Source organism: Leptonychotes weddellii, chromosome 10, assembly GCF_054177405.1.
Source record: "Leptonychotes weddellii isolate Sample4059 chromosome 10, ASM5417740v2, whole genome shotgun sequence".
Classification (NCBI taxonomy): domain Eukaryota; kingdom Metazoa; phylum Chordata; class Mammalia; order Carnivora; family Phocidae; genus Leptonychotes; species Leptonychotes weddellii.
In genome coordinates this window covers 12,209,841-12,228,557 of record NC_138378.1, presented here as the reverse complement: position 1 = coordinate 12,228,557, position 18,717 = coordinate 12,209,841, and the positions used below count along the sequence as shown (strand labels likewise).

Genomic DNA, 18,717 nt, shown 5'->3' with positions numbered 1-18,717 from the left:
AGCGTCTGCCTTCGGCTCAGGCCATGATCCCAGGGTCCTGGGATCGAGCCCAGCATTGAGCTCCCTGCTCTGCAGGGAGCCTGCTTCTCCCTCTCCCACTCTCCCTGCTTGTGTTCCTGCTCTCGTTATCTCTCTGTCAAATAATAAATAAAATCTTTAAAAAAAAAAAAAAACTTCACCCAAAGTTTCACCGAATAAACCACCTGGACAAAGTAGCCTTGGGTAGCCATCTAAGGCATGGAGCTCAGAAAATGAAGTAAGGAAAAGAAATGCAACTTACACAAGGCTCACAAAACCAGTTATCTCGTTTTTGGCAAGCAGCTAGGTAACACTCTGGACATACTTCAATTTCATTCATCTGTAAAGCAAAAACACGTTAGGATGTGTCATCCCAGGGGCCTCACATCTGGAGGCCCTCAAGGAATGCATGATGGTGTTAGCAGTTAAGGTTAGCTAAACCAGGTCCAACAGTGGGGAACAACTTCAAGAAGAGTCCAGCTACCCCCCACCAACCCCCATGCTTCACCTAACCCAAGCCACCACCATCACCACCTCCTCTCTCTCTGGACCACATCCGGATCAGCTTCTACTCTTGTGCCCACTGCGGTCCATCCCCCAGGACACAGCAGCAGGGCCATCGTGTGCCAATGTTTAACGGACGGTGGGTTGCAACCGGAATCTCTGAGGTGCAGGACAGTCCCCGGGACAAAGAATTCCCCAGCCAAAATGTCAGTAGTACAGGAAACTAACAGAAACTAACAAGGAAATCTAAACTCCTGATGAGCTCCATCAACGCCAACTGTGTCCAGGCCTTGGGCCTCCTGAGCTCCCCAACCACCTCCAGAACGGCTTGGCCTCTGCTCATTGTGCTCAATTCCCACACATCTCCAATCACATCATCCAGAGCAGCAGGTGCTCAATATCCTGTTGCCTTATTTTCTCTCCACCGACGACAATCTGAAATTGTGTAGTTTGCAGACCGTCCTTCTCCCTCTTGAAAAAGTACATTCCCCTAGGATATCTACGTCTGACCTAGAATCAAGGACCCCAGAAGCCCCTTTCTGGGATCTCAACTCAGACTCCACCATTTTCTAGCTCTGTAACTCTAGGAACGGTTGCTTATCTTGTCTGAGCCTCCATTTCCCTCCCATTTCCTAATGTATAGAATGGGGATGCGAGCAACACCTACCAAACGGATTCTAACAATTATAGGAGATAAATGTAAAGCACTTCGAGTGACACAGTAATCAATACATTAGTTAACATTGATCAGAGATCTCTGCTGGGATCACCGAAGTGTTCTACAGGTTCTGATCCATTTATTCCTCACTCTCCCTTCGAAGGCAGGACTGCTGTTACCCCCATGTGACAAATGGAGAAAATGAAGCTCCAGAAAGTCAGGACACCTGCCTAAAGTCTCACAGCAGTAAAGTGACAGGGCCAGGACTTGAACCCAGGCAGTTGTAACATTATAACTAATAATGTTATAACTATAATTGACTAACTTAAAGGTGAGTGAATAAATGAGTGAATAAAGGAACAAAAGAATACATGCATGAATGAATGATGGCATATAGTTCCTCCTTCTACTCACTCTACTTGTACGCTATTCCAAAGGTACTGGGTAAAGAAGGTGGTAACGTCAGGTCCAGGAGGGCCCTGCCTTGGAGCCCACACAGGGGCAATGTACTGCCAACAGGTAGAATCAGAAATGGCAGACACAAAGTATCTGGGTTCAGTAAATTCCACCTCAGGGCAACCCACCAATGATTAAAACCCTAGGCTTTAGCTCCCAAATATAGGAAAACAAATGAATCCCCAAGGGGGTAACAACTGGACAACTCATTCATACAAAACTCCAAATCAACAATAAACATATCAAAAACAGTCCATCGGGCGCCTGAGTGGCTCAGTCGGTTAAGCATCTGCCTTCGGCTCAGGTGGTGATCCCAGGATCCTGGGATCGAGCCCCACATCAGGCTGCCTGCTTGGCAGGGAGTCTGCTTCTCCCTTTCTGTGCCGCTCCCCCTGCTTGTGCTCTCTCTCTCTCTCTCTCACTCTCTCTCTCAATTAAATAAATAAAATCTTTAAAAAAAAAAAAAAACAGCCCATCACCACTTGTCTTCAAAGAAGTGCAAACCAAACTCACAGTGACATGCCCGGTTTTACTAATCGCATTGCAAGAACTTCCAATATTGAGAAGGATACAGAAAAACTACCATACTCACCCATCCCAGGCTGCTGTTTAAGATGCTACAGCTTTTCCCGAAGCCAGTGAGGAAATATCTACCTAGAGCCTTAGTATAAATGTTAGAAAGGTACCTATCATGTCTAAGGGTTAACATTTCTAACATTTATACTAAGAAAATCATCATAACAGCTATGAAAAATTCTATTGTTCCTGTGTGTTTAATTACAATGGGGAAACACTCAAACTAAGTGAAAAATATAAATTATAAAACTCTCTATAAAAATAGGTAGAGGGCGCCTGGGTGGCTCAGTCGTTAAGCATCTGCCTTTGGCTCAGGTCATGATCCCAGGGTCCTGGGATCGAGCCCCACATCGGGCTCCCTGCTCGGTGGGAAGCCTGCTTCTCCCTCTCCCACTCCCCCTGCTTGTGTTCCCTCTCTTGCTATGTCTCTGTCCGTCAAATAAATAAATAAAATCTTTAAAAAAAATAAAATAAAAATAGGTAGAAATGGACATACCCTGAGATATCCAAGTGTTTTCCTTACAAATGAATGGATGAATGAATGAAGTACACAGACATGTTTAAGTCCATTACATCTCGGTTTTTCGCTCTCATGAAGGGGGTCTAATAAAGCCTCCCTGGCACTGTTTCTGCTCCCAGCCTACCCCACAACTACTAGGGCCTCAGGGCCTTTCTTTCACATCATCAAAACTATATTTCCAAGAGGGAATGACTCTCCAGGACTCTCCAGGCCACTCCCTGAAAAACAATCAGGACCTTTCCAAGACATAACATCAAAACCCAAACATCTTCCCTAAGAAGAGTAAAAGGGGCCTGGCCCAATGCCACAGATTGTAGGGTGAACAAATCATGAGCCCTATCTATGCAACTAAGAAAACTCAGGATGCCCAATGCTTGGGCTTGACCATGACTCAAGACTGAATAATACAAGGTCATTTCCACCTCCCTTAGATCATGGGCAAGATAAGGGTGGTTTATAACATACTGGGGGTCCACTCTTTGTCGCTTTTACTTTTCGACAGGGGGGCACTGTATGTGCCTCAATAAATCCCAAAATTGGGATGCCTGGGTGGTTCAGTCAATTGAGTGTCTGCCTTCCGCTCAGGTCATGATTCCAGGGTCCTTGGATCAAGTCCTGCATCAGGCTCCCTGCTTAGCAGGGAGCCTGCTTTTCCCTCTGCCTCTGCCTGCCCCTCCCCCTGCTTGTGCTTTCTGCTCTCTCTCAAATAAATAAAACCTTTTTTAAAAATAAATAAATAAATCCCAAAACTGCCACAGCTACCCACTGAGAGATTCTGCAGATAGAAACCAGCCACCCCAACCCCTCACTCTGGGTGCATTTAAAATCGGACAGTGAGAAACACATACCTCATGCTCACAGATTTTGATGACTACTTTTGCTATCTGCGTCAATTTGTGATTTCCTAAAGGAATAAGAAAGTATGATTAATTCAAATGGAAACACGATTATTAACACCTAACCATGGGGTTATACCTCCACTAACAACCTTTCAACTTGCTTCCCCCCAGGATTAGGCTTCAAAGGCTAAAAACCAGAAGATTCTGGCTCCTGTTATTGGTTCAAATTATGTGAATTCTCCCCTAAACACTGAGCAATCTTTGGTGCCTCAATGTCATCTCTGAAACTGAGTAATTTGTGTGGGATTCCTACAGCTGACAGGTTAATATCTGGAAGATGCTTTCACGTTCGAAAGGCTCCAATTAGTGGAAAGGAGCCTCATTCGCCCATTGTTCCAGACTCCACATGTAAAGTAACAGGGGAAAGAAAATTAGCTCTGCTGGGCCTGGTGCTTCGAAATACATTTTCTTATTAACTCCTCAAGAAGCTGTACTAGGAAGCAGGTATGAATGCTCCCCTTTCATTAATGAGTAAGCCAAGGCTCAGGAGTCATTCTTACATGAGACTACTTAGCTAATGAGTTGAAAATCTGGCCCCAGGTCTAACTCTAAATCCCCCACCTGCACACTAAACCAGAAGACAAGATGGCCGAAAAGTCATGCTTTCTTCAGACATTATGGTATTTCCAGACACTGTCAATTTCTCGGCAAAAAGATTTTACATACACACACACACCCCTAGATTTCTGGCTTGCCTTGAAAACTCAAAAAATCTAATAACTCTGTGTCCAAAAACGACTGGGGTATCCAGTGGTGACCCCTTCAGACCAGGTAGGAGTTCATTCCCCCAGTTTATCAGGCTCTAGTTCTCCCCTTGGCCAATGGCCATGCGGGCTTGTGCTGCTATTTTTCTGCCACCTGATCTCATCCACTTGCTCATGTGATCTTACCAGCCTTTCTATATATTTGAGTTAATAATCTTTACATGAGAGCGCCTGGGTGGCTCAGATGGTTAAGCGTCTACCTTCGGCTCAGGTCATGATCCCAGGGTCCTGGGATCGAGTCCCGCATCGGGCTCTCTGCTCCTTAGGAGCCTGCTTCTCCCTCTGCCTCTCTCTCTGTGTCTCTCATGAATAAATAAATAAAATCTTTAAAAAAAAAAAGAAAAAGAAAAAGAAACACAATAAAAAAATAATAATAATCTTTACATGAATTTTCAACCAAGTGCTTCTCTCTCCCCTCCCGATACCAGTGGCCCCACTACTGAGCTAATAATGCAGAACATGTGCTTTGAGCAGACAGCCACCCACTCATACGTCTTCCCTTATACATTAGCTAACAATCTACTCTAGGACCATACAGTAAGAAGACAGGGCGTCTGCTCTTCAAGATCTTACACCCAAAAAAAGGAAGAAAAAAAAAAAAATCTTAACATCCTCAAACAAATAAAATTAGCACCATCCAGGAAGTGTGATAAACGCTACCATGGGCAAGTACAGGTACTATGAGATCTCCTAACGAGAGCACCTGGTATGGTCTGGGTCCATAAGTGAAGACTCCTCAGAGGACTAATAGGCTGACACTAAAGGATAAGAAAAAGTCATCAAGGCAGAGTGTTCTAGCAGGGAACAAGAGGAACAGAATGGAGCAGGACACTGGAAGAGCTACCTGGCCAGAAGGCAGACAGAGAGGACTGTGGGAGAAGATAGGGCAATATGAAAGGTGCCATGAGAGGAGATTTTAATAGGAATCCTCTTCCATTCTGTCCAGAAGGCTCAATCCACAAAAACACAACTGACACAACTTTATCCAGAATACAAAGAACTCCTAAAATGCAATAATAAAAACACAAACCACCCAGTTCTTGAAATGAGCAAAAGATGTGAATACATATTTTACCAAAAAAAGATACACCAATGATTAATAAACACATGAAAAAATACACAATATCATTAATTCTAAGGAAAAGGCAAATGAACACCACCATGACGTAACAGTTCACACTTCCAAGTATGGCTAAAATTAATAAGACAGACAACACCAAGTGTTGACAAGGATGTAAAGCAACTAAGACTCTCCTATGCATGGCTAGAAGAGTAGAAAATGATACAACCACTTTGCAGAAAGTTTGCCAAAATGTCTTGTAAATTTAAATAGAAACCTAGTCGGGGCGCCTGGGTGGCTCAGTCGTTAAGCGTCTACCTTCGGCTCAGGTCATGATCCCAGGGTCCTGGGATCGAGCCCCGCATCGGGCTCCCTGCTCGGCGGGAAGCCTGCTTCTCCCTCTCCCACTCCCCCTGCTTGTGTTCCCTCTCTCGCTGTGTGTCTCTCTCTGTCAAATAAATAAATAAAATCTTTAATAAATAAATAAATAACTAGAAACCTAGTCAATGACCCAGCACTACCACTCCTAAGTATTTACCCATGAGAAATGAAAATAAATGTCCACACAAAGACTTGCACAAGAATGTTCACAGTGGCTTTATTCCTAACAGCCAAAAGCTGAAAATAACCCAAACATCCTTCAAAATCCACAAAGGGAATAGATAAATAAATTGTATGCTGATACAGTGAAAAACCACTCATGGTAAAAAAAGGAACAAAGCAACTGATACATACAACAACATGCATGAATCCCCAAAAAAAATTACACTGCATGCAATCAGCCAGACACAAAAGAATGCACTATGACTCCATTTGTGTGAAATTCTAGAATATGTAAAACTAATTAGGGGCAGAAAAAACCAAGGAGGGTGGATTTACTGGTAAGGGACAAGTGGGAATATAACAGAGTGATGGAAATACTCTAGATTTAATCTGAGGTTGTAGTTATACCTTTGAGGTGGGTTACACATTTGTCAAATTCAAAGACTGTATTCACAAAATCTATCCATTTTTTCTATGTAATTATTCCTCCATAAAGTTTCTAAAAAGGACAGGTAAGCAGCATCATATAGCCATGAGCCACTATGGATACCAGCTCATCCCTTAAAATGCACACAGTCACCGTCCCCTATTCACACATACTAGCAATCTATATACAAATATTCTGTTTTTGGCCCTGGCGCAGGAAAAAAAGAGCATGATTCTTTAGGAAGGGTGGGAGATTGAGCAAAACACACAGCATAAACACTCTCTTTTTTAGGAGCCACCTAAACCACCCACCTCCATTATAAATGATGCAGTTGTGCAAAATCCACTTTGCATCGGCCAGGAAAGCTTCTGTGCATCCATACATTTTCTTTTTAGCATTCTGGGGAGAAAAGCCAAGGAGCATAATAACCCGTGAGTCTGTACAAGCCGCAACCAATTAACACCTGCGTCCCCACATCATTTTTCTTAGCAGTCATTTGCCAAATTAATTAATGCTTTTACCCATTTCCCAAGATGCTATTATATTTGAGATCTAGAGCTCCATAAAAATGAAATTGCTGAATTCATCACAGTAACTTGAATTGTTTCCTCTTATACCAGCTGTCATTTATCAAGCAGCCCCTTTCAAGAAACCAGGATATTTTATATACTGACACGGTTTTTATTCATTGTTAACAGCCTCACATAAGCCTTGTGACTAAGAACGCCAATGACACACTATCATCACCACTTTACAGACAAGAGTACTGAGGTCTGGGATTGTTAAGGAACTTCTGCAAAGTTCCAACGCTATTAGTTTGTGAAGCTAGGATTCCAACCCTGTCTTTTTGGAATGCCTTCTTTTCTTGAAAACCATGAGGGTGTGTGTAATTTTTCAAAGCAGGTTCGATTGAGCATTTGGGGGTCAGCAAGACAATATAAGGTTTTCTCCTCATCCATGCTTTTCATTCCCCATATTTCATGCCAAAAATTTGAAAATTAGCACCAGGGTGATATGCACAATCTAAAGCATTCCAAGTATAATTTTCAGGATGGAATTTTAGCCTGAACTTTTCAAAGCACCTTCAGGCATTAAGGACATATCCCTAACAGTAGAATAACTTCTAGGAAGCCCCATCTTTATCAGCAATCTGAAGGTTTCCCAAACACTTAATTTTCTCTTTTCTCCTTCCTGCTGCCCTCATTAGCACCTCTGACAGAAAGAGAAGAGGAGGTAAGGCTCAAATCAATCAAATCACTGATTCATAGAAGTGTGACTTTTTCAGCTCAATTTTCAGACAATCACCAGCAAAAGTAATATTTGGAGCTCATCAGTGGAATTCAAAACTCCATTACAATCCTTGGAAGAATGTTACAGAAGTTAAGGGATCAAGAGTTCTTCCATCCAAATAAAAATGGTGCAGAGGATAGGCAGAGTAATCATCTAACTTGAGATGGGGCACAGGAAGTGAGGGAGGGTCTTTAGTCATCTCGGGAATTGTGGCTACAATGGTGAGGTTCTTTGATGGAAGCCAACCTTTTCCAATGTACAAAGGTCCATAGGATGGAAGATGTATTCCGCATAGTCAGGATGCTGTTCCAATGGAACAGGCTTCTGGAATGCATCTGTCTATAAAAGAAAAGAAAAGATGCACACACACACGGAGACACAAACCCATCATTACTGTGGAAAACAAAGCATTAATAGCAGTCATCGTACTTTATATTTAATTTTTAGGTATTTGAGCCAGGCACATCTACTTTCAAAATGGAGGCAACTTTTCAGACAATACAATTCTAGTGGTTTCCACAAAGAATGACCTTGGGGAGTACTAAGCTGGTTCAGCTTCCAGTTCTGCCTGGTTATCAATAATCATGGGGGGGCGGGGGGAGGCGCCTGGGTGGCTCAGTCGTTAAGCGTCTGCCTTCGGCTCAGGTCATGATCCCAGCATCCTGGGATCAAGCCCCACATCGGGCTCCCTGCTCCGCAGGAAGCCTGCTTCTCCCTCTCCCACTCCCCCTGCTTGTGTTCCCTCTCTCGCTGTCTCTCTGTCAGATAAATAAATAAAATCTTTAAAATAAATAAATAAATAAATAAAATAATCATGGGGGGGTTCTTTTGTTATTTGTTTAGTTTTCAAAATATATCCAAATAACAGGTTCTGTCCTCTTCTATTAAGATCGACAAGAACAACACACCATCAACTACTTCAGACGTGAACTCTGAATAAGGCTTATCTATGTCCTGCAAACATCCATAACCAGAACAGACAGTAAAATGTGGCCATACCCAGAGATGACACACTTAATAAAGTCCCCCCCTAAATGCCAGCAGGTATTTTACACTTGGGGGGAAAATTCAGACAGTGAGATTTTGCTCCTCCTTCAAGAAGCCAAATTACCTCAACACAGAGACTATGTCAAAGTTTTTCATCTTGTGCCATGTTCTTAAGCCCTTACGTGAATCAGCTCAAAATGCAAGGCCCGGTTTGTTGATGGATTGTTTTTACTTATCAATATTTAAAAATCTACAAGATTTGGGGCACCTGGCTGGCTCAGTTGGTGGAGCATGCGACTCTTGATCTCAAGGGTTGTGAAAATTCAAGCCCCACATTGGGTGTAGAGATTACTTAAAAATAAAATCTCAAAATCTTAAAATCAATCAATCAATCAATCACTAAAAGATTTAATTAAACACCAAATGACAGCCAAGCAAGGCATCTGAAAGAGCTACCACCTGCAGTCACTGGAGCCCTCTTTTACCCAGAAAGAAAGTGTGTGGCCTTTGCAAGTTACAAAGATGCTTCAATATCATCGGCAACTTTCCGTCCTAATTGATTTTATATCAAACAATTTATGTGAGAAATTAGGCCTTCTTCGATTTTTCTCTATGGTTTATAATTCTACAGTGTTGACAACTCTACATGAATCTGTTCTTTTTGTAAAACAGTCCCATAATTTAGCCTATGGAAAAGCAGAAAGTAATTCCTTGTCACTCAACATAAAAACAACTCTACAGTTAAAAAAAAAAAAAGAGTTGTTTTTCTTTCCAAACTGAGGCTATCCATGCTTTTGCTTCCATTGACGGAGATTTTGTTACAAATAGATTCCCAATTTAGCAACACCCAATTGGCATGCTCTGAATTTTTTTTCATGGTATCAAATTTCAGAATAGAATCTCAAAACAAAAGCCTGGGTTTTTTTTGTTGTTTTTTTTTAAGAAATTAAGCCACAGTGTCTATTCAATACCCTGAGGTTCTACAATGCTGTATATTCCCTTGACTTAGAAAGCAGACTCTGGAGAGTTTAACAAAGGGTCACCACTAGCCCATATGGGGCCTCTGTGCAAATTGGAAAGGGAAAACCCTACCCTTAAAGTTTCTCTAGATTGGTCTGTACGAAGAATGTCATAACGTGTTGATTATAAGGGCACAACATATTATTTTTAAGAACGAGGCATTTTACGGTCATCTTCCTAAAAAATGTCACCAAGAAAATTAAAACCACCATGACTATGATGTGCCTGGGACTCTGGGGAGGGTAACCACTAGGAAAGAGAGCGTGCCAGCTGAATGTGGCAGCCTTGCTTTCACATCTGGATTTCCTTTAAGAGGCAAAGGTCTCTACATCAAATCCCATTTCAAAATTGAAGGAATGAACCAAATTCTCGCCCTTTATGGGAGTCTCACTGGTTGAGTTTCACTTGGAGGTTCCATCATCAGACCTTGATTATAAATGAACTGGGTTGTATTCCACTCTCTCACTGAAATGGACTTTTACAAACTCCCGAAGGGAGAAGTACAGAACCTCCTTACCCGATGGGGTCTGGGTATGAGGTTTCACTTCATGACTAATCAGAATTTTAAATCCCACCAACTTTCTACTGCATGTCATTCCCCCATTAAACTCATTGGGGACACGAAGTACTCACTACAGAGAATTAACTGATTGTCATCGCACTTTATATTTAATTTTTAGGTATTTGAGCCAGGCACATAAGAAGACCCAAAGAGTATGCACAGGTGTCTGGAAAGCAAAAACTACTCAGAACAAGAATGTTAACAGAAAACAACAAAAGTCACTATTTTCCATTTACGCTTATACCAAGAGGAACTTTCTTCTTACCCCTGGCTGTTTCATTTTCTGAATGGCAAACTTGAGCAGGTAGGATAACTGTTCGATGGTGAGCATTGTCATGGCCTTACTCTGAGTCTCGATGCATTCTGCTACTGTAATCTTCTACAAGTCAAAATCACACAAATGTTCAGTTAGAAAAAAATTACTATTCCCTGTACAAAGTTCCCTTTCCTCCTAATTTTCCAATAAGCTCATAATAAAAATTCCTTTTCATCCAAATGAGACTAGTTGTTTCACTTGAGAAGAACTCCAGTCTACTTGACCATACACTGGATCGGTGGATAAAAATGAAGAGGCACACCAATCCCCTGGTGATGACCTTATTTGGAAGTGTTTTTCGCTCATGAAGATGACATAATCTGAGAAAGAGGCAGGTGGGCAGGGACCTGAAAAATCGTCACGATTACAACCGTGGGTTTCAAGAATGGGATGTGAAAGGAAAGACCACTAATGGTTTTAGGGTGATCTCTGCACACAATGAATCAGTCACTTAACTTGATCCTCTTAGCATTCTGGGCTACCTTTCAGGAAACTGACAAGGCTTTAACTCAATGACATCACTGATGGAAAAGGACAGTCTTCCCTGTAGAAAGAATCCAAGGGATAGGAGAGAACTAAATATAAATATGACTTCATTCTCTGTCACCACGGATGTGAACCCACTCAGGACATTCTGGCAAACGACACAAGAAGCGTAGTCTAGCTGTCTGTCTCCATGGGAAATAAATGTCATTTTGAAAGGGAAATTCCCATCAAAGAAGAGGCCCAGAGAAATGTCTGAAACCAGACTCTGCTATGTCAATCTGGTACAATATCCCAGAGCTTCAGACTCCTTATGTAGCAGCAACCCCAAAATAGCAAAGTCTGATGATGTCAGGAAACACTCTTTAACCATCTGTGTAGGGAGAGCTGAGAAAAGTTTCCTCCAATTAATCTTGATTCAGTTTCCATCCTTCATAGCTCTGGATCCTCCAAAAGGAACTTTCAGAAGTGTGTGGTTGGTTGTCGAGGAAAAGGGCAACACATGAGTTGCTCAGAAGCTGGAAACAGTACGTGATGCACGTACCTAACTGCTTAGCTACCCGAGCCTGAGACAGCTAGCCTGCAATGCCAATGCCCCCCTGGAAGAAATTTGGGGCCCTAAACCTTAAACACAGAAATCCTGTTTGTTTGAATCACTGTTTGCTTCCAGGTAGCTATCCCCGATCCCTTCCCTCCTGGCTAGCAGTGCCTGGTTCCCATGATATAGATTGAAAGTGCCAGACAAGCATTTTCAAGATTCTTTTGCTTGAAGACTGGTCCAATCCTGACTGATGAGGCCAAGGACAAAGTCACCTGGAGGCTGAAGGGCAAGGTCCTTCTGCTTGATAAAAAGGGCTGTAAAGAGAAACACTCCTCCTCTTAAGAGGGATTTTTGTCTAGGCACACGTGATTAAAAACCCCAGCAGCCAGCTTACGGCCATGGCGAGGGGGGGGGGGGGGGACGACACGATGAGGACACACTTTGCCTCAACAGTGAAACAGAGTCTGGCTATGCACAAACTCTGGCCTGGCCCTGCCTCTGGGTTCTTTCTACACATGAGAATAAATCCCTATTGATCCCTATTGTTCCAGCCCGCATCCATCAGGATCTTTACTTGCAGCAAAAGCCACTACCGTTTCTGCAAAATTATGAAACAATTGGGAAGGGTGGGTCAAGACAAAAGGAAACGGATGAAGGATCCAGTGCCCACACTAACTGCAGCAGAACCAGGTCGACCCCACAACAAGAGGGCATTGCTGAGCAAAGGGTATCCTACACATCTCTCTGTCTCGAGTACCCCAAAGAGAACCAGAGGCCATTGTTTGCAATTTTAGGGGCTGAACACCATTAAAATGTCATCATCGTATCAATGTGATGCCTCCACTCTTTTCATATAGTTCTTATTTTTCTCCGTTCCCAACACAAAAGCAGTACCACAGACACCGTCTTGTAGCTTGCTTCTTTTGAAAGACATCAGGAAGAACGTTCCATTTCGTACACAGAAGGCTTCCTTGTGTGAGATCAAGTTCTAATATACCTTCAAACCCAAGTGACATTCCGTATTAAATGATTTTGCAGATGGCATCATTCGCAGTATCTTGAAAAAGCATCGTAACTGGAAGTCACCAAGAATGGAAGACACCTCAGAATTGTGGAAATGGTCGTAACTGTTCTAATAAAGGAAAACGTGAGGCTTTCCGACAAATGAGATACTTATGTTCTTCACCAAGCCAGCGTCCTTCTGCTTGGGTTCTGTACCTGCAGCCTCCTCAATGGAAGGCGGCATGACTCGCTCCTCCTCTCCTTCACGCCGTTCTCAAGTCTCAGTAAGGCCTTCCTGGGCCTTCCTGGGCCTCTTCACTTGAAAGGGAAACACCCTCCACCCGCCTTACTCCCAATTCCTCCTCCTCAATTCATTTTATTTGGTTTTTGTCCTCTTCTCCTGAAAAGCATGTCATGCATGCCTCTTTTTGTTCACGGCCGGATCCCTAGCACCTAACGGGCACTCGAGAAACAGTTGCAGCATGAATGAAAGCATCAGATGACAACCACATGGAGCACACAACCCAAATTGGTCTTCTCGGCTACCGCCGATGACTTAACAGATGCAGCAGGAGACAACATCCAAGAAGAGGAAAAACAGCATGCGATCTTTTCAAAATACGTGAACTGTTATACAGTTCCTAAGTTAACTTCTGAAATGTTCATTACAGCAGAATCAGAGAAGGTTGCAGATCCCAGAGTGATCCAAAGACCCAGGAAGAATCAAAACCAACACTCAGTGCAATTGTCACTGCAAGAGCAGCAGAGCTCAGGCCCCTGCCAAAGCTGGTCCCAAAAGGGGGTGACCAGGATAGAGCAAGTGGAAGGCAAGAGATTTCATTTTTTCCTGAATCTGGATTATTCAAAAATTTTTAAATGAAAGGGAGAATGAGAAAGGAAAGGAAACGAAGCAGATAATGCATTCATTCATTGGGAACTAACCTCACATTCAGGACAAAACCAGTCCCCCTCTGGTTCCGATGTCAGTCTCAGACACTTAGCGTGATAAACCCGGGGACAGAGCTCACAGCAAAGGACTTGGCCTTCCCGGTGACAAACCCAGCAGTAGAAATCATTCCGTCCATCCTGCGGTACAACATCAACAGGGTCTGTGGTGAGTGGCTGCTTCATATAGTAAAACGGACCATGTCTTAGTTCTGACTGAAATGTAGGCAAGAAAGACAGGTTTGGTTTCAAAACAAATGTGCATTCTCAAAAGGAATTTGAACAAATACATCAATAACAACAAAAGAACATCACAGCATTCCACACATTCCTTAAAAAGCTATCTTGGGTCACTCTACTAAATACAGAGTTTGCAGGTCGTTAGGTACTAAGACATTTTTTTCCTCTCTCTCTCTTCTACATTCAGAAGCCATAGATTGAAAAGCTGGTGTCTAAGAGTTAATAGGCTGCCCTAGCAGAATAATTGTAATGGCTACAACCCAGGCATACCCAGGTTCAAATTTTAGTTCTACCAGCTGTATGACCATGGGCAAATTTCAACCTCTCAGCTTCAACTTTCTCATCTGTAGAATGGGGATGGTAATACCTATCATCATGGTATTTGGGTTGGGATTCAAGGGGATGATAGAACGTATGCATTTAACACAGTGCTGCTATACTAATATACTTAAGAGACCAATAAATGGAGGTCTAAACAGAGCCAACAATTTGCCCTAGGATTCTTTCAACAGCAGGCTTTGGGAGGATAGAGCAATTGGATTTGAGTCACCAAAAAGAAAAAGAAAAAAGAAAAAAAAAAAAGGCCATTCTTTTAAGTTTACCCCCAATGCATAAAATGTATGAGCCACCAGAGGCTTCCTAAAGCCATGATTCTTCAACATGGTAGGTCCTCATATTTGCAGAGGTTCCAGATCTCCTATTCAGAAACACCAATGGCAGAAAGATTACATGAGTGGCCAATTCATGGGAATCAAAACCACTTCCTACTCCAGAATGTCAAGAAAAATGTTTCCCTAATGATACATTACACAATCTAACAAAGCCACATTCCGAACATATAAGATCACTCAGAAGAAACTCATCAGGAAAAAATGTCTACTGGAAATCAGTAACAAATACAATTTTTAAGAAGTACTGTAAGAAATTCTGGGGGTGGGGCACCTGGATGGCTCAGTCGGTTAAGGGTTCCACTCTTGATTTCAGCTCAGATCATGATCTCAGCACAACAGGATCGAGCCCCTCGTCGGGCTCCATAATCAGTGCGGAGACTGTTTGAGATGCGCTCTCTCTCTCTCTCTCTCTCTCCCTCTGCCCCTCCCTCCTCTCTCAAATACATAAGTAAATAAATCTTCTACAAAAAAAGAAAAGAAAGAAATTCTGGGGGCAGCTGGGGAGCTCAGTTGGTTAAGCATACGATTCTTGATCTCAGCTCAGGTCTTGATCTAAGGGTTGTGAGTTTAAGCCCCACACTACTGGGCTCCATGCTGGGCATAGAGCCTACTTAAAAAAAAAAAAGAAAGAAAGAGATTCTGGTGGTAAGCGTCAAAATGACCCAATAACTAGCTGTGCAACCTTAAGAAAGCTACTCAACCCATTTGAGCCTTGATTCCATGGGTAATAGCTCAAACACAACCACAGTACCTATCTTTGACAGTAAGCTTTTTTCCTGTCCTGTCCTTCAACAAAACATTACAGTTTCCTCCACAAAGTCTCATATGTTGGTTAAAGCTGCATAATTTTTGTTGATATTATGAATGGGACCTTTCTCTATCCTATTTTCTAAGTAGTTATTGTTGGTACACAGAAATGTTGTTAGTTTTTAATGCTGACCTCCTATATAGGCAGTTCTAGTAGTTTATTGATTAAAAACATCTGCTCTGGGGCACCTGGGTGGCTCAGTTGGTTAAGCAACTGCCTTCGGCTCAGGTCATGATCCTGGAGTCCCAGGATCGAGTCCCACATCGGGCTCCCTGCTCAGCAAGGAATCTGCTTCTCCCTCTGACCCTCCTTTCTCTCATGCTCTCTGTCTCTCATTCTCTCTCTCTCAAATAAATAAAATCTTAAAAAATAAATAAATAAAAAATAAAAACATCTGCTCTAAGCAACAGCAGTTTTGTCTGTTCATCTCTAGTATTTTTACACTCCTTTTCTTTCCCTCTTATTTTAATGGGGCCCGTATTTTATCCTGGGACCCCCAGGATAATGGGAAAGAGTGGTAAAGATTAAAAGCAGTCATGTCTTGTTCCTGCTTTTTAGTATGAGGTTTTAAGGTTCTCAAAACGTCTGCTCTTTCTACATTCCTTTTTATCAACCCTCCCAGATGCTTCCTTCGTAGATCTTTGTTAATCTATCCTTCGAAGCCTCCCTACTCTCATTTCTACTAAGAAAACAACTAAGACTAAGATTCCATTTATTTACCTGACAGAGACAGAAACAGCGAGAGAGGGAACACAAGCAGGGGGAGTAGGAGAGGGAGAAGCAGGCCTCCCGCTGAGCAGGAGGCCTGTTGTGGGGCTCAATCCCAGGACCCTGGGATCATGACCTGAGCCGAAGGCAGACGCTTAACCAACTGAGCCACCCAGGCGCCCCAACAACTAAGACTTAAGGGTAACTCCATAATTCTTGAGCCCAATTATTCCCCTGGTTCCGTTCAGATACAGGCCTCTATATTTGGTTTCCAGACAGTAACATCATTACCATTTTCTCTCCATGTTAAGTGTTTAACATACTCTCATACACATCATCTTCATTTTATCCTCACACGCCCCGGAGAGGTACTCAGGATAGACACCACTAGTCTCACTTGACAGATGAGAAAACTAGTTAAAACAACCCAACTTTCTCTCGCCCTGATACCCTGTTTAAGACAATGCTGGGTGAGGAGAGACTCTAATGATGAAGTGACCCCCTCAGAGAACATTCTCTGTAGGTCAAAATAACTTCTGTTTCATGCAAAGAGCTGAGAGGGGGGAGGGAGTGAATCTGAAAATTAGGAAAACAACTAGAAACACCACAGAAGGGGACATGAAAGGAGAACATCTGGGGGGGGGGGTGGCTCTCACCCTCACACTACTGTGGTTCAGGGCAGAAAATTCTTTGTGAGTTGGAGCCGTCCTGTGCATTATAGGATGTGTGGAGTATCCATGGCTAGATGCCTGGAGCACCCCACCATCCACAAGACTGTGACGATCAAAAATGTCTCCAGATATTGCCAAATGTCCCTGGGGGGCAAAACTGCCCTTAGTTGAGAACACTGACGTACAGGGTCTGCTATCGGCCCAGGAAATGCTTGTTTGCGTTTGGGGCAGGAGAGAGGGCGAAGGGGGGCTTTAAGGAGGTGGCAGGGTGAGGAGAAGGAGGAGGACAAGAAAGAAGAGGGAGGCAAGGTGTGGAAAGAGGAGAAGATCCTTGTATGGAAAGATAAGCCTCACGTATCAAGCAAGCACGAACTGCTTCTAACCTGAGTGAGGTCTTCCAGAGTGCTTTTGTGGCTTTTGCAACATAGCAGTAAGCCATAGTTCAGTGCCTGACTTCCTTTCAGCAAGTTAATAATAGGACAGGAAGAGTCAATCTAAACGAAACTGGAAGAATGGAACAGGCCAGCTAATCTCCCTAACTGGAAACCCAGGGCCTTCCTGTCCAAGAGAGGCCTAGCTGCCACTTCTGAAGTTAAGCTCCCTGCCCCCATGTCCTTGCCCCCAACCCACACCTGGCTGGGAATGGGTGTTCCTGGGGGAAATCATAAGGGATGCGTGCTAGGCAGCAGCTGTTGCTGCTGAGAACTAGCTGCCTGGTAACCTCCGTATCAATCAGATATCTGCCTTTTCTTGTAAGTGTTTCCTGTTCCATAAAAATAGTCTGATAACAAATATGGAACATTTTAAAAAGGAAAAGCAAATCATTCCAGGTAAAATGAGTTATGATTTTCTCCGCCCTATGTATAAGGTGTGTTACCAGCCTGCTGGTAAGGCAAACAGGTTGCAACCTGCGTTATTATAGGATAACTGCAGGCTGTGTGAGCAAATGTTCTTTTTTTTTTTTTTTAAAGATTTTATTTATTTATTTGAGAGAGAGAGAATGAGAGACAGATAGCAAGAGAGGGAAGAGGGTCAGAGGGAGAACCAGACCCCCCACCTAGCAGGGAGCCCGATGCGGGACCCGATCCCGGGACTCCAGGATCATGACCTGAGCCGAAGGCCGTCGCTTAACCAACTGAGCCACCCAGGCGCCCGCAAATGTTCTTATTTCCCTGCTCCTTCCACAGGCTGATTGAACAAGAGAACAGGCTCATTCACTCACTTCTCTAATACTTCAGTCTTGTGCCAGTAGCCAAGAAACTTCTTCTCTAACGGGTTCTATAAAGACTGGAAATAGGGGCTCCTGGGTGGCTCAGTTGGTTAAGCGACTGCCTTCGGCTCAGGTCATGATCTCAGGGTCCTGGGATCGAGCCCCACATCGGGCTCCCTGATCAGCAGGGTGTCTGCTTCTCCCTCTTTCTGCTTATGTTCTCTCTCAAACAAATAAAATCTTTAAAAAAAAAAAAAAAAAGACAGTAAATAGCTGAGGGTGTTGCAGGTCATGTGGTCTCTATTACAAGGACTCAAGTCAGCCACAGCAGCAAAAAAGCAACCACAGACAATACATAAAATGAATGAATATGGCTGTGTGCCAATAAAACTTTATTTACAAAAACAGGCTCTGGGCAGCATCTTGCTCACAGGCTGTAGTTAGCTGACACCTGGTCTGCGTAAAGCAGAAAATGGGTGCTCTGGCTGTGTGTGAGCACAGGGTACATGTGTGACAAACAGGGGGACCAAAACTCAAAATCCCTACATGGACCACAGAGGTAACATACGCAAATGAAAACGGTCCTTGTTCCAGCTTTTGTTCTTCTCCATTTAAACCACAAACACTGCAAAATATGTCTCTGCTCTAAGAAAAACTGCCCAGTCCTGGAGTGTGAGGAATGTCACTGGCATTCAGCCTGGACGCTGGCGAGACAACAGGGAGAGGCAGAACTTGGGCCCATCTTAAGGGGCAGCCCCGGCTCAGCTCCAGTGATTAAGACAGCTAGGCCAGATGCACACTCCCAGTGCTGCCTGAGTTCAGGGAGAAGCCAGGAAGC

The 18,717-nt window shown here is 43.3% G+C and overlaps 1 protein-coding gene across 19 annotated transcripts in view; it reads right to left on the bottom strand.

Moving 5' to 3' along the window:
• The window catches only part of ZMYND8 (zinc finger MYND-type containing 8), a 124,201-nt gene that overhangs the window by 61,985 nt on the left and 43,499 nt on the right, over positions 1 to 18,717 (bottom strand). For 13 of the 19 annotated variants that reach the window (XM_081832621.1, XM_081832623.1, XM_081832620.1 and 10 more), the window contains 6 exons: positions 13,569 to 13,787; positions 10,550 to 10,663; positions 7,962 to 8,054; positions 6,737 to 6,824; positions 3,581 to 3,636; positions 281 to 358 (listed from right to left, as the gene is read on the bottom strand). In XM_081832621.1, the coding sequence (XP_081688747.1) occupies positions 281 to 358; positions 3,581 to 3,636; positions 6,737 to 6,824; positions 7,962 to 8,054; positions 10,550 to 10,663; positions 13,569 to 13,787 (648 nt within the window). The remainder of the gene's footprint in view (positions 1 to 280; positions 359 to 3,580; positions 3,637 to 6,736; positions 6,825 to 7,961; positions 8,055 to 10,549; positions 10,664 to 13,568; positions 13,788 to 18,717) is intronic. The other 6 variants (XM_081832628.1, XM_081832633.1, XM_081832634.1 and 3 more) reach the window with 1 other exon arrangement.